Below are 19,003 nucleotides of genomic sequence, written 5' to 3' on the forward strand. Positions count from 1 at the left end.
AATTTCTGGTATTACTAAGGTTAGGTGCATGTAAGTGCTTGTGCATTAAACCACCGCATATTCCTCACTTGGACATTATTCCTTTAGGTTCCAGGCCTTGTCGTTTCTCTAAAATATCTTTGGGTATTAAAAGAGGCCACTGTCCTTGTCTTGAGTATACTAGCAGTACCATGTGAAATATTATGGAATTTGTTTAACCTGTGGAAGCATCAGGTACTTACTTTCCTGGTGGTGAAATGCTAGACTGCAGATCTGAGTCAATAGGACAGTATCTTAAACCCAGATTGTTTTTGAAAACCAGGGTAAAATGGTCAGCATAGATTCTAGTGAAGACATAAAAAAATGTGAAGATATCTCGTGATCAGTGTAATAATCTATAACAAAGATCTGTCTTTTTGCAGAAATTGACAAGCTGATCCTAAAATCATATGGAAATGGAAGGGACTCAGCGTAGCTAAAACAGCCTTGAGAAAGAACAAAGTTGGATTCACATTTTCCATTTTCAAAATTTACTACAGTGCTATGCTTATTATATGTAGAATAATATGCTACAATAATTAAATAGTGTGATATTGGCTTAAAAACAGATATAGAGATCAATAGAATAATAGAATTGACAATTCAGAAATAAGTCCGTACATTTATGGTAGTTGATTTCGATGAAAGTACAAAGATAATTCAGTAGAGAAAGGATAGTTTTTTCAACAAATAGTGCTGGGGCAACTGGATATCTACATGTAAAAGAATGAATTTGGATACCTACTTCACACCATATGTAAAAACTAATTGGAAATGGACCAAAGACCTGTATGTAGGAGCTAAAACTATAAAACAGAAAAAAACAGAGTTGTAAATCATTGTGACCTTGAATTAGACAAGATCGCACTTTAGATATAACATCTAAAGCACATGCAACCAATAGCAAGAAAAAGGTCTCTATAGGTTTTCGTGTGAACAATCATTTATCGGGGATGAATTTCCAGTAGTACAGTTGGTAGGTAGTTGCTGTTTAGATTTCAAAGAAACTACAAGACTGTTTTTCAGAGTCCTATATCATTTTACTTTCCTACCAGCAATGTATGGGCGATACAGTTTATCTGCATCTTTGCCAGCATTTGGTGTTACCATTATTTTTTATTTTAGGTACTCTTATTGGTTTATAGTGGTATCTCATTGTGGTTTTAATTTGCATTTCCTAGTGGATACTGAATGGTGTTGGATCTTTTCATGTGCTTATTTGCTATCTGTAAATTCTCTTCAGTGAAATGTCTCTTCATCTTTTTTGCTCATTTTCACTTGGGATTTTTTTTATTGTTGATTTCTTGATAGTTTTTAAATTAGATACTAGTCCTTTGTCAGATACGTGTTTTGCAAATATATTCTCCCTGTCTATAGCTTTTCTTTGTATCCTCTTAACAGAGTCTGTCACAGAGCAAAAATTTTTAATTTTGATGAAATTCAATTTATCAATTTTTCCTTTTATGGGTTGTACCTTTGGTATAAAGTCAGATAACTTTTTGCTTAACCTTAGATCCTTAAGATTTTCTTCAACAACTTGTTTTCCAAAAGTTGTATAATTTTATGTCTTATATTTAAGTTCATGATCCATTTTGAGTTAGTCTTGTATAAGGTTTGATGAGACTAAGATTGAAGTTCTTATTCCTTTTCTCTTTTTTACCTAAGAATGTCCAGGTGTTCCAGCATCATTTGCATTTGTTAAAAAGACTATCATTCCCCCATTGAAATGCCTTTGTGCTCTTGTTTAAAATAAAGTGGGCATATTTGTATCAGTCTGTTTCTGGGTTTCTTTGTGTTTATCCCTCCATCAATACTATAGAGACTTAATGTGATCTTGTGATTTTTCTTCTTTAGCCTGTTAATATTATGGTGGATTATACTGATTGATTTTTGATTATTGAACCTGCCTTGTATCCCTGGAATCAACTCCACTTGGTCAGTTATGGTGATAATTCATTTTATATATTGCTAAATTCTGTTTGGTAATTTTTTGAAAAGGATTTTAATATATATATATGGATGAGGGATATTGGTGTATAGTGGTTTTTTGCGTATTGTCTTTGTCTGGCTTTGGTATCAGGGTAATGCTAGGTTCATAAAATAAAACCCAAAGTGCTTTCTCTCCTGTTTTCTGGAATAGAGTATGTAAAATTGGTGTTAACTTTTTTTAAATATTTGATAAAATTCTCTAATCAAATCATCTAGGCTTGGAAGTTTATTTATTTTTTGACCATTTTGAAATTATGGATTAAATATCCTTAAAAGGTATAGGGCTATTCAAATGATTTATTTCATATTGGGTAAGTAATGGTAGTGCTTTTCTAGGAATTGATTCATTTTTTACTAAGTTGTCAAATTTATGTATGTAGAAACATTTGTAGTGTTTTCTTATTACCCTTTTGATGTCTACTATGTCTGTAAGTGATCTTTCCTTTTTTATTCCTAATATTGGTCATTTTTGTCTTTTATTTCTTTGACCGCCCTGCTAGCAGTTTATCAACTTTTCATTAGCTTTTCAAAGAATCCATTGTTTCATTGATTTTCTCTATTATTTTCTCTTTTTAATGTCATTGATTTCTACTCTTATCTATATATATTTTTCTGTTTGCTTTGGGTTTATTTTGCTCTTTTTCCAGGTTCTTTATGTTGGAGCTTAGATAATTGATTTGAAGCTTTTTTTCTTTTTTCTAGGATATGCATTTAGTGCTACAAATTTCTCAGCATTGCTTTAGCTGTGCTACACAAACTTTGATGTTATATTTTCCTTCTCATATTAAGTATATTTTTTTCATTTCACCTGAGACTTCCTCTTTGACCCATGTGGATTGTGTAGATGGGCATGTATTGTTTTGTTACAAGTGTTGGTGGATTTTCCTATTGTCTTTCGGTTGTTGATCCTAGTTTGATGCCATTGTTGTCAGAGAACACATTATGATTTCAGTTCTTTTATATTTTTGAGGTCTTATTTATGGCCAAGATATGATCTATCTTGGTCTGTGTTGATTGGTACTTGAAAAAAAAGGTGTACTCAACTTGTGTTATGTAGATTTTTAAAGTCAGCTTGGGCTATCATAAAATACCATTGACTGGGTAGCTTAAAGAACAGGAATTTATTTCTTATAGTTCTGGAAGCTAGGAAGTCCAAGAGCAAAACCAAAGTGCCACCCAATTTGATTCTCTGGTGAGGACTGTCTTCCTGGTTTACAGGTAGTTACCGTCTTACTGTGTCCTCTTATGGCAGAGAGGGAGAGAGAAAGGAAGATCTCTGGTATCTCTTCTTACAGGGATATGAATGCCATCATGAAGACCACATCCTCCTGACCTAATCTAAACCAGATTACCTTCTAAAAGCCTCATTTTCAAATATATAAAACTGGAGGTTGGGTCTTCAGTGTATGTTTATTCAGGAGACATAATTTGTTCCATAGCAAGAATGTTATAAAAATATTGATTAGATTCTGCTGGCTAATGGTTCTTCTATATCCTTGCTGATTTTATGTCTAGTCGTTCTACTAATTGTTATGAAAGGAGTGTTGAGTCTCCAACTATAATTGTGGTTTTGTCTATTTGCCCTTTTAGTTCTATCAATTTTGCTTCATGTATTGTGCAGCTCTTTTATTTGGTGCATGCACATTTAGGATTGCTATGTCTTCTTGGTGAATTGACCATCTAATCATTATATAATATCCCTCTTTGTCTCCAGTAATTTTCTTTGCTCTTCTGCTACTTTATCTGATATAAAACAGTCACTCTTGCTTTTTTTAAATTAATGTTTGCATGGTATTTCTTTTTTTATCCTTTTACTTTCAGTCTGCTTATATTGTTACATTTGAGGTGGGTTTCTTATGGACGGTATATAATTGGGTCATGGTTAGTTTTGTTTTTTGTTCTTTTTTTAAAGATTTTGTTTATTTATTTTAGAGAGAGCACAAGCAAGCACAAGCGGGGGGAGGGACAGAAGGAGAGGGAAAAGCAGACTTCCCTGCTGAGCAGGGAGCTCGATGTGGGGTTCAATCCCAGGGACCTGAACTGAAGGCAGATGCTTAACCAACTGAGCCACCCAGGCACCCCGGGTCATATTTTTAATTCAACTCTGCCAATCTTTTAGTTGATATAGTTAGATCTTATTGATATGTTTGGGGTTAAGTCTGCCATTTTATTTCTGTTTTGTGTTTATTCTCTCTGTTTTTCATTTCCCTCTTTTTCTTTTTCTACCTTCCTGTGGGTTCTTGAACATTTTTTAGAATTCCATTTTGATTTATGTATATTGGATTTGAATGTATCTTTTTGTGTAGCTTTTTGGTGGTTGCTATAGGTATTACATTATTTATACACAACAGGTCAGCTTATTGATGTCATCATTGTACCAGCTGGAGGGAAATAAAGAATTACCCTTGCCCATTTATAATATAATTAAGTATTTCCTCCCCATACATTTAGAACCACAGTTTTACAACTTTTGCTGTAACTATTACACATAATTTATAAAATATAAGAGAAGAAAATCCTGTTATATTTACCCATGTTTTTGCTTATCATATTATTTCTTCCTTTTTGACTGTTCCAAGGTTGTTTTCTTTCCCTCTTTCTATCATTTCCTTTCTGTTTTGAGAACTTATTTTAGTCATACTTTTAGGGTAAATCTGCTGGTGACAGATCTCTTATTTTTCTTTTATCTGAGAATGTCTTGCTCAGATAGATAAATTGATAGATAAAAGAATGTATTTACTCATATAAGATTCTGGGTTGACAGTTCTTTTCTTTCTGTGCTTGAAAATTTTCATGTCACATCCTTTTATCCTTCATGGTTTCTGATAATTCACTGTTATTCAGTCATTTTTCCTCCTATAGGTCAGGATGTTTTTCTCTGGCTACTTTCAAGATTTTTTTTTACGAGATTTTTTATTTTTAAGTAATCTCCACACCCATCCTGGGGCTTGAACTCACAACCCTAAGATCAAGAGTTGCTCACTCCACCCACTGAGACAACCAGGCACCCCTTTTTAAGATTTTTAATTTGTATTAGTTTTCAAAACTTATGATGTGTCCTAGCATGGATATTTTTATTTTATTCTGTTTGAGTTAGCTGCTTCAATCTGTAGCTTTTGTCTTTTGCTAATTGGGAAGTTTTCTGACATTATTTCAAGTACTTTTTTTTATACCTGCCCTTTTTCTCCTCTCCTTCAGGGAGTCCAGTGACATGAATGTTAGGTGTCTCACAGGTCACTGAGACTCTCTTCATTTTTTTTTCTTTTTACAGTCTGTTTTCTCTCTTTTGCTCAGATTGGATAATTTTTATTGTTTTATCTTCCGATTTAGTAATTTTTTTCTTCTGTCTTCTCCATTCTGCCATCAATCCTGTCTATTGAGCTTTTTGCTTTGATTATCGTATTTTCAATTCTAACAGTTTTGATGAGACTGTTTCTTTTTTTTTTTTCTAAGATTTTATTTATTTATTTGACAGAGATAGAGACAGCCAGCGAGGGAGGGAACACAAGCAGGGGGAGTGGGAGAGGAAGAAGCAGGCTCCCAGCGGAAGAGCCTGACGTGGGGCTCAATCCCAGAACTCTGGGATCATGCCCTGAGCCGAAGGCAGACGCTTAACGACTGAGCCACCCAGGCGCCCCTGATGAGACTATTTCTTAGCTGAGGCTTTCTATGTTTTCATATGTTTCACTCATATTCATAATTGCTCAATGAAGCGTTTTTATCATGGCTGCTTTAAAATTTTCTCCCATAATTCTAACACCTTTTTCATCTCAGTGTTAAGATTTATTGACTGTCTCTTTCATTCAGTTTGAGATCTTTCTGTTTTTAGATATGATGAGTGATTTTTTCTATTGAAACATGGACATTTGGGTATTATAAGACCGTGGAATCTTTTTTTTACCTTTTACTTTAACTGTATTTTATTGATACCACTCTGGTAGGGGCAAGGGACAGGAGCATCACTGTATTATTACCAGGTGAGAATGTATTGCCAGGTTTTTGTTGACACCCAAGATGGAGAATCTTTGTTACTTCTAGGTCTGGGTGGGATGTATAGTTCCCCAGTAGGCCTCCGCTGATAACCTCCCTAGCTGGAAAGGATAGGAATGCTTCATTACTTATTCCTAATTGGCCTTCACTTACATGATAGGGAAGGGTGTAGTCTTCTTACAGCTGGGCATTAGTGAAAGTGCTGACTCGCCACTGGACCTCCTCTGATGCCATCCCAGCAGGACAAGGAGGTTCATTTCATTACTATGAGTAAGAGTGGAAATCTAGGCTCTCCGTGTGATCTTCACAGTATGAGGAGGGGAGACTTACCGCCCATTGGGAGTGAAAAGTCTTTGCTTCCTCCTTGGACTTTTGTGATACCATCATAGCTGGGATGGTTGGTGAATGGGTATGGTTTCTCATTATAGACTCTGGTAGAAGTCTAGGTTTTCCACTCAGCCTTTATAGGACTGGGTGGGGCGAAAACCACAGTTTTTTTCTGAATGGTTATTGTCTAAAAGTTTTCTGTTTTGCTAGGCTGCCCTTTTCCTGCTCCTTTGGCAAGAGAGAACAGGTTTTTGTTGGGGCTTTTTGTGTACTGGCATTCCTAGTTGTTGGCTTCTTCAAGTCTGTTATATATGAGGCAAAAAGGAAACTCAGAGCGATTACCACAGTGTTGTTCCTAGAATCCTGAGGTTCTTAGCCAGTCTGCCTTATTTCCATTTTCTGAACCTTTTTATGTTTGCTTACATAGTGTCCAAGGTTTTTAATTATATTTAGTGAGAGGAATTAGGGAAAGTTATGTCTGTTCCACCTTTCCATGCATGTATTTCAAATTAAGTTTCCCCATTTTTCCATTCTTTCAAAATAAGTTTCCCTATCCTGTAATAAAAGTAGTGCTTACTTGAGAACATTTCATGTAAACAACCCATAGAAAATGTGGATCATGATGACATGAATAGCTTAGAGCAGTGGTTCTCAAATTTAAAGCACATTCAAGCACCTAGAGGGCTTTTTAACACTGATTGTTGGATCCCACCCCCAGATAGGAGTGAGAACTGCCATTTCTAATAAGTTTCCAGGGAATGCTGCTGCTCTGGGAACCACACTTTTGTAATCACTGCTTTAAAGAAATGCTTAGATGATGATAGACCATTATTTTCAAAAGATATTAATGGCATATGCGTTGCTTTAAGTAAAAACAAAAATTACGATAAGTGCAATAAACTAGATATTTGATCTAAAATATTTAAAGGTTAACATTTATAAGATGACAGTGTCACATTTTTGTTTCACATATTTTTGTTGTTGTTCTTATTTTAAAGATTTTACTTATTTGTCAGAGAGAGAGAGCGCACGCAAGCAGGGGGAACAGCAGGCAGAGGGAGAAGCAGACTCCCCGTTGAGCAAGGAGCCAGATGTGGGGCTCGATCGCAGGACCCTGAGATCATGACCTGAGCCAAAGGCAGATGCTTAACTGACTGAGACACCCAGGCGTCCCGACAGTGTCACATTTCTAATGAAATTGGGATTTTCCCATTTTTCAGCACTATTGTATATGGCATTTGAGAGGCCAAAGGAGTACACATTTTAGACAAAGAGAAGAATATGGCAAAAAATGAGAGGTGTGGTGATCAGTTGTTCTTTGAGTATAAAATAATGCCTATTTTATTGGACCCTAAGCTAAGAGTGTTTGAATGGGTATATTAAGCTCTTATTAAACTTGGTAAGTGTATGACGTACAAGATCTTTTTTAAGGCTCACTGTTGATGTCAGGAAAGCTCTGTTAAATTGATCTGAACTAATGATGCCCAACCTGGTTATTATTGAGTACATGCCATCATAATACACCTTCCTCTAAAGTTCATCTTTTTTTTTCCCTTGAGTTAGTGAATATAAATGATACTGGGATTAAAACTACTCCCATCAATAGTATGACCATTTGTCTAGATCAAGGTGAACTTAGAAATATTTTCCCCAGAAGAACACTAACCATAAAAAAGAAAAATTAAAATAGTGAAATGTCAGTTTAAAGTCTCTTAGACATAATTTTTCTCATGGAAGTTGTTATAAGTGTTAATAAAGAAACTTGCTTGTGAATATTCATTAGATAATGGTTCTTATTTTGTAGCCAGACATCAGAATTCTAAAGTATTTCCTTTTCTCTTTTAGCTCCGTTGGCTTAGCAAAAGCAGCTCTAGAAGCAATTAATGGATTCAACCTCTTTGGCAACCAGGTAAAACAAAAAACCAAAAAAAAAAAAAAAACAAAAAAAAAAAACGGGAGTATCAACAACAAACTTTGATCATGTTGTTGGATTGTGTGATTAATTAGTTTGGCCATTCATTTATCAAGTCATTCCTTATGATCAAAGAATGTCTGAAATTTATATAGCAGCTCATGGTTGGCCAGCCTTTCCTTTGAATCCAATTTGCCAGTTAAATTGTATTTTTCTAACTAAAAAACATTGCTTAATTTAAAAATATCTTTTGATAAAGAATCCTCATTTTCTTTGTTCAGTAACTTGTCCCTCAAGTCTCTTGTTGAGCTTTCACATTTTTATTTCTCTCTTTTTTTTTTAAGTAAGCCCTATGCCCATCATGGGGCTTGAACTCACAACCCCAAGATCAAGAGCTGCATGCTCTACTGACTGAGCCAGCCAAGCACCCTGTTTTCACATTTTTAAATATTCCTGACATTACAAACCATGTATTTTCCGTGTCAGTTCCCATGTTGATTTCAATGTAATGTATATCAATGTATATCTCATGCAGAGGGGAATTTGTGTAATATGTGCAGCCAAAGAATTGGAAACTGATCCTAGCTTATCCCTTAGGTAGCTGTAATTTTATGTCTAAATCTCTTTTTCTTTGGGATAAAAAGAAAACCCTAAGGGTTGCTTTAGATTTTCATAGGATGTTTAGCCAGTTTCTGCACCTAATCAAGTGACCGTGGACTAAGTTGTCAATGGAAGGCAATAATATGTAGGAATACAGGTTACTTTTCTGAATCAAGGAGTAGGCTAATTTTCTTTAGCAATTTTTGTGGATTTCTAAGTTGGGAGGGTAAAGGAAGTTTCCAACTGATACTATAATTAACCCTAATCTATTAAAGTGCTAAGTCAGTGAAGATACATTTTAGGAACTTATACAGATCTGCAAAATGTGACATGGTTTCTATTATGGCAGTTGTAATACTATGCACCTGAAGTCTTGAATTTAGGAAAGTTTCAAGTTGGAATATGGTAGCAAACTGTCTCTCTTCCCTTCCCTATATACACAAACTGTCTTTTCCTCTCACTCCAATTTCTTCTGGACAATGGCTTCTGGTTATATCCAGGACATGAAGAATGAAGAATGAGCACAGACATGAAGCAGTTGGAAAGAGGGGAGCAGCACCTCATTCTGGTTCCCGAGAGGTGACTCCAAATCACCCACTAACATCTCTTCTTCTCACAAGACCTCTGGCTAGAGAAATGGAGGGATCAGACCTTGTAGGGACTTAGGGGTTTATGAACCTATTGAAAATCATGAATATTAATATTAGACCTCTCCTGGAGATTCTTCCTTCCTCTGGTACTGATCCCTTGGCTTATATCAACATTTCCCTCTCCCTGGAAGTGTCAACATACTCAAGGAAATTCCACATGTATCTTTCAATGCTTTTCATTTCCTTTTACCCCTTCCTCACTCAATATATCCATTTAAATGTGTATATATGCATGAATGTGTGTGTGTAAATATAAATATGTAGAGAATATATATATAATATAGAGAGAGATAGATAAATAGAGGTAGATAGGAAGGAAGGAGGGGGAGGGTAATATGGCATAAAGGAATGGTATTGTTTTCAGAGTCAGGAAACGGGATCACTGTATGCTCTGTACTCCCACCAGTGAGCTCTGTAACTTTGGCTATTTACCTGTGTCTCAGCTTCCTCATCTAAAAATGTAGAGATAATGGTACTAGGACCTAACGCAGAAGGTTTTCATACAATTAAAAAGCAATTAGCATAGTGCTTGGCAAAGATTAAACCCTCAGTAAGTGTTATCTCTTGTTACTATGAATTACTGGTAATCCTAAAGAAAGGAAATGAAGAGATTGGACTGAAAAACCTCTAGAGAGCATCTCAAAGAGATGGAGAAGAGTCATGGACTAAACCAGTAGTGTTACAGCAACAGTCTGGAAAGATGCAGGTCTTGCTCTTCTGTTCTCCATGGCCTACCAGATAGTGGCTGAGTGGAGTGGTATGTTTAGGTTGGATGTTATGAAGTAGTGGTCAGCTCTTTTTTGCAGCTGTGCCGTCTCCTTTGATGTCCTGGAATCTTAGCATATGTAGCTTATGTGTCTGATATATACCCCCTCCACCTACCTAGATACCCCCACACATAATGGCACCTTTCCCAACTCCCTATCTCTCAGGGCTCTGCCTTCAGCCTGCTTTTCCCAGAAAGCTCTCATAGGTCTCTTAGCCATAACTCTAAAAGCACTGAATTGCTTTTTTATGCATTCTGATTTTGAGTTATAAGTATATTGCTGGTATTGTTACCCAGCCATAATTTCTCAATCTTGGCTGCGCATTGGAATTATTTGAGGAACTTAAAAAACAATACTGATGCGTGGGCTCTAGCCCTAGAGATTCTGATTGAATTGGTCTGGGGGAGGCCTTCGTGTTGAATTTTTCCTGTACTGCCCAGGAATTCTAATGTGCAGCCAAGGATGAGACAACTGCTCTAAGCAGAGTTCATTCTTTTTTTTTTTTAAAGATTTTATTTGTCAGAATGAGAGAGAGAGCACACAAGCAGGGGGAGTGGCAGGCAGAGGGAGAAGCAAGCTCCTCATGGAGCAGGGAGCCCAATGCAGGACTCAATCCCAGGGCCCTGGGATCATGACCTAAGCCGAAGGCAGATGCTTAACTGACTGAGCCACCCAGGCATTCCAAAGCAAAGTTCGTTCTTGACCGTGTTTAGCTTGTGTCTGTTTCCAGCAGAGTTATACACCAAACGTTCACTGATTTGACTACTCCTTAATTATTTCATGTAAAAATTTAGACAAATAATGTTTTATTCCTATAGCCACATAGATGTTAACCTATCACAAGTAGAATCCGTCTTCATCTTCCATTTTTTTGGATAATATCAGAGAGAATCCTAGTTTTGCAAATTCCCATCACTACAGCAGTTCAATTAACAAGGTACCTGTTAAACAGCAGCACATTTACATGTGATCTTTTTAGTGTTTAATCATCTTATAATATTGCCTCGTGTACTTAAAAGAGCTGTGGTCTCATTAAAAATCGATAGAAAAAGAACTAATATAACAAAGAAATGTTTTTGTTCAAATGAAAACCCAAAGAAACCTCCTCAAGTCATAGATCTTTGGAGCTGTTAGGGTCCTTCTCTCAAAATGAATGGTCAGAGAGTTGAGATGGAAAGAGAGGCAAAACCAGGAATTAAACCAAAGCCATTTGGTAATGAATCTGGAATATCAGCTATTAGTACAGGAAATCTTGGCTCTTGAATGCTTTCCACCTTTAGAGGTGACAACTGTGCTTTTTCTTGGAAAACTCTTAAGGCATTTCTTTCTTTTTTTGAATTAAATTAAAATTTTTATTGAGGTAGAATTGATATATAACATTAATTTCAGGTGTATGACAACGGCTGGATATTTGTATATATTGAAAAATGATCACCACAATAAGTCTAGTTAATCAACTATCATCCATCAACATATATAGTTAGAATTTTTTTTCTTGTGATAGGAACTTTTAAGATCTATTCCCTTAGCAACACTCAAATATACAAAGACAGTATTATTAACTATAGTCATCATGCTGTGCATTACATCCCCAAGATTTATTTTATAACTGAGAGTGTGTACCTTTGACCACACTATTTCTTCTTAATTATTGAACTTTTGAAGGAGGTATCCATATATCGAGCAATGTGAAAGGTTTGCCTTTTGCCCTTTGTGTACTTCAGTGTATTAGATAAATGTTAATTTTTATTTTTATGGGAATTATTGGGTAGAAAAAACTTTTCATTTTCGTTATGACTATCATGTGTTTCTACTTCCTTTCTTTTTTTAAAATATTAGACTTGCTTTATTATTCAAGAAAAATACCCATTATTTAAATATTTACTCTATGAATAAAATCTTAAAAAAAAAAAAAGGGGGACACCTGGGGGTTTGGTCGGTTAAGCATCTGCCTTCGGCTTAGGTCATCATCCCAGGGTCTGGGGTCAAGTCCTACATCTGGCTAAATAAAATAAATATTTACTCTGTAACCGTTTTCAAAGCTTATTTTCCTTTGTGAGAGAATAAGAAGAAACTATGATAAAATGGCCCAATTTCTTTACTAATAAGTTTATAATAAAGGCTAGTTTGTAGCATTTAGAAACATAACTCATAATCCTCAATGTGAGAATTATATATTTCATCATGGTTTCAATATATATTCTGTATAAATACAGTGACAATATACAGAAATATTATTAGAAGTAATACTTAAATAATAATTTTCACTCAGCAAATGTCATTGACATCGTTAGCAACAGTTTTGTGATTCCTGGGTCTGAGTCTCAGCTCCGCTCTTCTGAAACCCTGAGAATTAACACTCAGGTTCATCTCTTTCTGTAGTTTGAAAATTCCTTCATGTTAGTAGGATCTTCTGTAGAGAAAAGAAGCATGGCTTGTGGGAGGGGCTACTAGAGGCTACTGTTTGGTCAGCATGTAAAAGTTGGCTACTTATATACCCATTGCTACCCATAGCCATGGTGCTTAGGGGTAAGGCCCATCAGCAAATATCATTTCTGTAAGAATACAGCTTTCTAGGATCTTCTACAAAGCTAAGAGACAGCCTGATGCTGAGGTAGGGAAGAATGTGGTATCATCAGAGTGGTGTTGGTTTTGTTTTCAGAAGAATAGAAAAGATTTCATGTCTAGTAGATGTACTGACCAGTTTCATTGTTTGATTCTTTGATGCTGGAGAAGGGCAACAAGCCCATTAGCTCAGGTTCAGAGAAGTGATTAATGGGGAAATGAAAGACCCAGACAGTCCTCAAATCATTTCACTTTGGATTGAGACTAAAGAGATCAGCAATGTCTAATGGTCTCAGAAATGTTTGGTGCGGTCATGGAGCCTGGGATAGATGGTTCAGTGCAGCTCTTCCCCACCACTGGAACTCAAGTCCTTATAACAGTAGTCAGGGTTGAAGCAAATTCTAGTGTATTTACTAGGACACAATTGCAGAAACTCAATTTGGGGATTAAAGTTTGAACTAACAGTCTTAAAATATGTTCTTCCCTGGTGTTGGGATATTTTGGCAGAGTTGTGATGATTTCAGGAAATGGGAGATGAAAATAAAATATCCAAAGCTAATCAGATATTTTGCAGTGACACATACATATAAAACATCCTTTCATATAATGTGTCTTTAATTGGAGAAATTAAGATACTAACAGATGAGCTGAGGCCAGAATCTAAAAGGTGATGACTGGAGAGATTGCTCATATTATGAAAAGTGTTCAAAACAATGGAGACATATGTAGCTTCCTTTGAAATTTACAGCCCGAAAATTAATGTGTCTGATAATTTAAGGAGGTGATAATTAATTCCATATGTAAGTTTTCCTTGATGGCTTTTAGAAAAAATTGCTTCTGATTAGGAATAGTGGCCCATGGCCTTGGATGCATTTTATCCTCCTGTAAATCTGGGTTATATACCTAAACCATGGTATATTTCTTAAGAGGTTAGCCAAACAATACAGTTAACTAACCTTTGATCGCAGTGTTAAAATATGGTAACATTATGAGATTATTTTTCCTTTTGTGCATATTTCTTAGAGGCTGGCAGAGAAAGAGACCTGAACAAATACTTTGAATGTAGATAAATAAGCCATTGATTTTGGCCAGAAAATAGAAGTTGGCTGTTTATATTAATCAAATAATGTCAGGAATTGCCAAATTTGCCATTTTACTTCATTATTTATGTTTCCTTACTTAGGTTGTATCTTTTAAAAATTCAATTCAAGGCAGACTGATTTGGCATGCAAGTGACTTTATTAATTATCAGCCTAAGGATTAACCATAAGTCGTATTTTCTATACTCACAGATTCCCGACATCTCATACCCACTAATTTCTCTGCTGCTTTGTTTTAACCACCATACTTGCTCCCCTTTCCCCCAAAATTCATACGTATAGTTTACCTTCTCCACAAAGTCCCCCAAGTTAGTTTTCTTTCATCTAAGCCAATCATTTGGTACATAGTCGTGTATTGCCATGTGATTTGGTACATAGTCGTGTATTGCCATGTGATTTGGTACATAGTCGTGTATTGCCATGTGATTTGGTACATAGTCGTGTATTGCCATGTGATTTGGTACATAGTCGTGTATTGCCATGTGATTTGGTACATAGTCGTGTATTGCCATGTGCAGTCTTTTGTTTGGCTTGTTATTCATCTTTTTTAGGGACTATGCCTCACCGGGGTCAGTTCCTTGAGAGGGGAGATCAAGTCCTGTCTTTTTTATTTTCCTCAAAGGAGAAAGCACGTGACTCTGACAATGGCAGCTACTGCATTAAGCTTTTGTTGGGCTCAATTTTGTGGGTAGAGATGAGTAGCTGAGGTTTTCAAATTGTAGGAAGGATAGTTGAGCATTAATCTCATTGTTGAGAGTCCGCTTCACTCATTCGTTGTTCATTTATTAATTATCGGAGTTAAGAGACATTTAAGAAATGATACCATGAATGAAAAATTATTCTATTCTATGAGCTAATATTCATGTATGAACAGGTTAACAGAAAAAATATACGTATAGTGAATCTGATATTTGGATGTAGGGCCTAGTAATCCTAGATTTGGGATGTCAGTCTAGGTGATTGATTTGAGGTATTTTAGTTTCAGGGTGAATACATCTTTGAAGTTGGTGTAAATTTGGATGAGATTTAGCGGGTAATATTAAAATAACATGAAAGTTATAAGAGTTCTCTTCTTCCTTTCTCCATGTATTTTTCTGAGTAGTCTCTTATTATGGAAGTAGTCTTTGTATTCCAATTTCATTTCCTGTGTTTTCAGAGTATTTAGCTCCCCAATAAAAGAACAAAGCCATGTTTACTTATGACTATGCTTTTGAATATGGAAAGTACTAATGGCTAAATAGTAAACTTTTTTCAACTTGTTTATCAGACCAATTGCCATTTTTTTGTTACACCTATCTTTTTGTTTAAGTTTTTGTTTCTTACATGAAAGATATTTTTTAACGTGGGAAATTGTATAACTCAATGGTTAAGATATGAACTTCTCTGTCAAAGACCTGATTTTTGAATCCTTGCTCTTGCTCTGTTAAACTAGGAGTTAACATCTTCTTCATTAAAATGGGGATAATAATATCTACATGTTGGGGATTAAGTGAGATAATCCACGTGAAGCATAAAGAACAGTGCTTAACATCATGAATATTAGCCAGCAGTATGTGAATTATTATTATTAGAGATGCTCCTATCTTCATATTTTAATCAAATAGTTTTTACAGCTTTAATTCTAGATTGTATCTAAATTTGTATAGATTGATCATATAATCAGTGTTCTTTTTAAGACTGTATAATTCAGATTTCGTGCATCCTAATTAATTCTTGCTTTATTCTTTGCCAAAAATGCTAGCTAAACTATTTTTATCTTTATTAAAACAAATATCCTTAATTGATTAGTTATCTTGTAATCACTACGTTTTGAATTATAAGAAGACTAAGGAGAAATAGGGAAAATGTAAAAATAACATTTATATTTTATGATTATAAAATTAATGTTTATTGCAAGAAATTTGAGGAGTACTGAAATATAAAAAAGAAAATTAGAATCTTCTGTAATGCCACACTCAGGTGCAACCAGTGTTAATATGTTTGTGAAATTTCTTACAGCCAAAATGTCTAGGTTCTTTTTCCTTGATTTAGGAAATGTTTGTTTTGTTTTTTTTCTCTCATTCCAGGGATGTTCTTGGTCGGTTATATTTGTGGATCTCGATGCTCATAATCGCAATAGGCAAACTTTGTGTTCACTGTTACCCAGAGAATCAAGATCTCACGTAAGATATTTTTATACTAAACTAATACGAAACACCATTTATGATTGCTTCCTCAAGACAGTGCTTAAAATGTTAGAGGTTGCCAGAAGAAATGAGGAGAGAGAAGTAAATGTTGCCTCTCACTCTGCTGTCCTGTGGAGGTTTAGTTCAGGAAGCGAGCAGAGCTGTGGACAAAGCTACTTTGTCCTTGGGTCTTTTGTAGGACTACAGAAAATCAAACTTACTTTTTGAGGTGGGGGGTTGGGGGTAGCAACATTATACCAAAATGAATTTTTTGGTCATAGAGTATTAGAAAAATGTTTTTCGTGATTTATATTTCTTTTGAAAAAAACTACCTGCTTTGTTTATTTTCTCTCATGTGATTTATCTTTAAACTTTTATATGCCCATAGTACCTGATGACTGATTTTCCTAGGGGTGGTCTGTGGCTGTATTCTTAGAAAACATCCCAAATAAAATAATTATTTAAAAAGTACAATTTTATAGAAATAATATAAGATTTTGATAAAACAGAACCCACAAATAAGCAAAGAATAATATAATATCCACTCATTATTTCACCACTCAATTACAGTTTTAGGGTGACAGCATTTGGGTTTATATGTTTCCACACATTTTTATGTACATATGTAATATTTTTATTTTATGAAACTGGAAGAATATTGTTTATAATGCTTGATAACCTAGTTCTATGAATGGACATATCTATAAACATTTCTACAATATAATTTTTAATGGCTGCTAATTTACTCAGCTAATTGTTGGACATTCAGATTGTTTTCTGTTTTTCACCATTATAAACCAATGTTATGACAGACTAAGTTATGATTAGTAATTATCGGTGTTAAATTTTTACACACTGCCTTAATTAATATCTTTGAGTTTAAGTCCAGTGTTGAATCTTGAAAATACTCCTTATTAATGGATAAAGTTTTATCTCCTCTGTAAGGTTCACCAAACCATGTGATATAAATGTCTGTCCCTTGGAGCACAGCAGTCTCACTGTCCGTGAGATAACCTTACTGACTTTTCATCTCCCTGATTCTCCTTGGGCTGTGTGATCGTATCACTGCAGACACTTACATTCCTTCTTTTTCTTATTGCTCCCAGAACACAGATGCTGCCCTACTACCCTGCATCAGTTATCCTGCGTTTGCCCTGGATGATGAAGCTCTGTTTAGCCAGACACTTGATAAAGTGGTTAGAAAATTAAAAGGAAAATATGGATTTAAGCGTTTCTTGAGAGATGGATATAGAACATCTTTGGAAGATCCCAACAGACGCTACTACAAACCAGCTGAAATTAAGGTATCAAAAAACATTCCATATCATAACAGAGTAGTCAAAAGCACCGATTCAGGAAACAGACCTCTTGGGTTTGAACTCTGGCTCTGCCACTTACTAGCTATTTGGCCTTGGGCAAGTTAATAAACCTCTCTGTGTTTAATATTTTTCATTGGTAAAATAATAATAGTACCTACTATTATTTGTTCTGTTACTGAGGTTCTTATGAGGATTAAATGAGTTAATGTATCTCTAAAAGTGCTTCCAATGGTTCTTCACACAGAGTAAGCATTCAGTAAGTGTTAGCCTTACTAGCAGTGAGGCCCATTTGCTCATATTGGGCCATGGTGATTCATTGCATGAATAATTTTTAACTGAACTTTCAGTACTTTGCCTACCTGCTCCATACCATTTGCCTTATATAATAGAAAATACCTATTTGTGATTCAACTTTCAATCTTTTAAGCAAATGCTCTTTTTTTCTGTGTCACTTGGACATTGCCCTTTCAAATATAGTCCTCTAAATATTTATTTTAAAACATTTATTTCAAATGCACATACATGCCACTTTATCTAGTTTATTCTAGCAATTTTTAAGCTTTTCAGAAAACTATAACGCTCAAAAAAAAAGGGTAAGCATCCATCCACATTGCTGAAGATTTTCTTTTGGTGGAATAGATTGAAAATTATTTTTGTATTGGGGCACCTGGGTGGCTCAGTCGTTAAGCGTCTGCCTTTGGCTCAGGGCGTGATCCCCGCATTCTGGGATCGAGCCCCCACATCAGGCTTCTCTGCTGGAAGCCTGCTTCTTCCTCTCCCACTCCCCCTGCTTGTGTTCCCTCTCTCGCTGGCTGTCTCTCTCTCTCTGTAAAATAAATAAAATCTTTAATAAAAAAAAATTATTCTTGTAAGCATGGTCATAACTTTGAAGATAGGTGAGGACCCATGAATATATAAAAAATCTTTAGGCAACATTGTACCTTATAATTTGTTAGGCAGTTAAATACCACTCTTAATATTTAATACACACTTAGCTTTGCTGGACAATTAGACAAGCTATTTATCATTTTATTTAATTTCACAACTGACTATCATCTGGAAGCATTAGGAGCCATGTTATTGTGTACATATTTGAAACTTTATAGCTATTTATTAGGTTGGGTCAAAAGATCCATTTACTTCTTAAGCACCTTCAGATATCTCTTCTCTATTTAATACATTTCCTGAGCTGATTTATAGCACTTACATTTGAATCAGACCTGCTGTAACTACCACCCTGCAAATTTTCATCTTTGGATCAGTACAGTAGAGGTTCTCTGTCCGTGTACCCGCTGCTGAGCACCAGCATGGAAAGCCACAGCGTTAGACGGATGCCGCCCCAGATGCAGAACGCCCATCTTGGTTCCGTCCTCACTGTTGATTTCACTGCTTGTCGGTACTGCTGGGTGACTCTGCCAGGAACTCCCCTTACAAGCTTTTCCCGCCTTTTTCCTATTTGTATTCAGGTTCCCAGACTTTACTTCTTACTTCATAGCCTTTCATTTTTATGACCTCCTCCACTGCACCTATCCTTCAGCCATCCCTACCTCCATCTCTCTTTGTCTCACAGAGGTGTTATCTGTTCTTCATCCTAGAGCCAA

The 19,003-nt window shown here is 35.5% G+C and overlaps 1 protein-coding gene across 4 annotated transcripts in view; it reads left to right on the forward strand.

Annotated features, from left to right (window-relative positions):
• Window positions 1-19,003, forward strand: part of PHKB (phosphorylase kinase regulatory subunit beta) — a 211,449-nt gene that overhangs the window by 92,387 nt on the left and 100,059 nt on the right. For all 4 annotated transcript variants that reach the window (XM_045814695.2, XM_087870408.1, XM_045814697.2 and 1 more), the window contains 3 exons: window positions 8,170-8,233; window positions 15,985-16,080; window positions 17,190-17,387. In XM_045814695.2, coding sequence (XP_045670651.1) covers window positions 8,170-8,233; window positions 15,985-16,080; window positions 17,190-17,387 — 358 coding nt within the window. The remainder of the gene's footprint in view (window positions 1-8,169; window positions 8,234-15,984; window positions 16,081-17,189; window positions 17,388-19,003) is intronic.

The sequence above is a fragment of the Ursus americanus genome, chromosome 21 (assembly GCF_024610735.1).
Source record: "Ursus americanus isolate L20-20 chromosome 21, mUrsAme1.1.p, whole genome shotgun sequence".
NCBI classification, from domain to species: Eukaryota; Metazoa; Chordata; class Mammalia; order Carnivora; family Ursidae; genus Ursus; species Ursus americanus.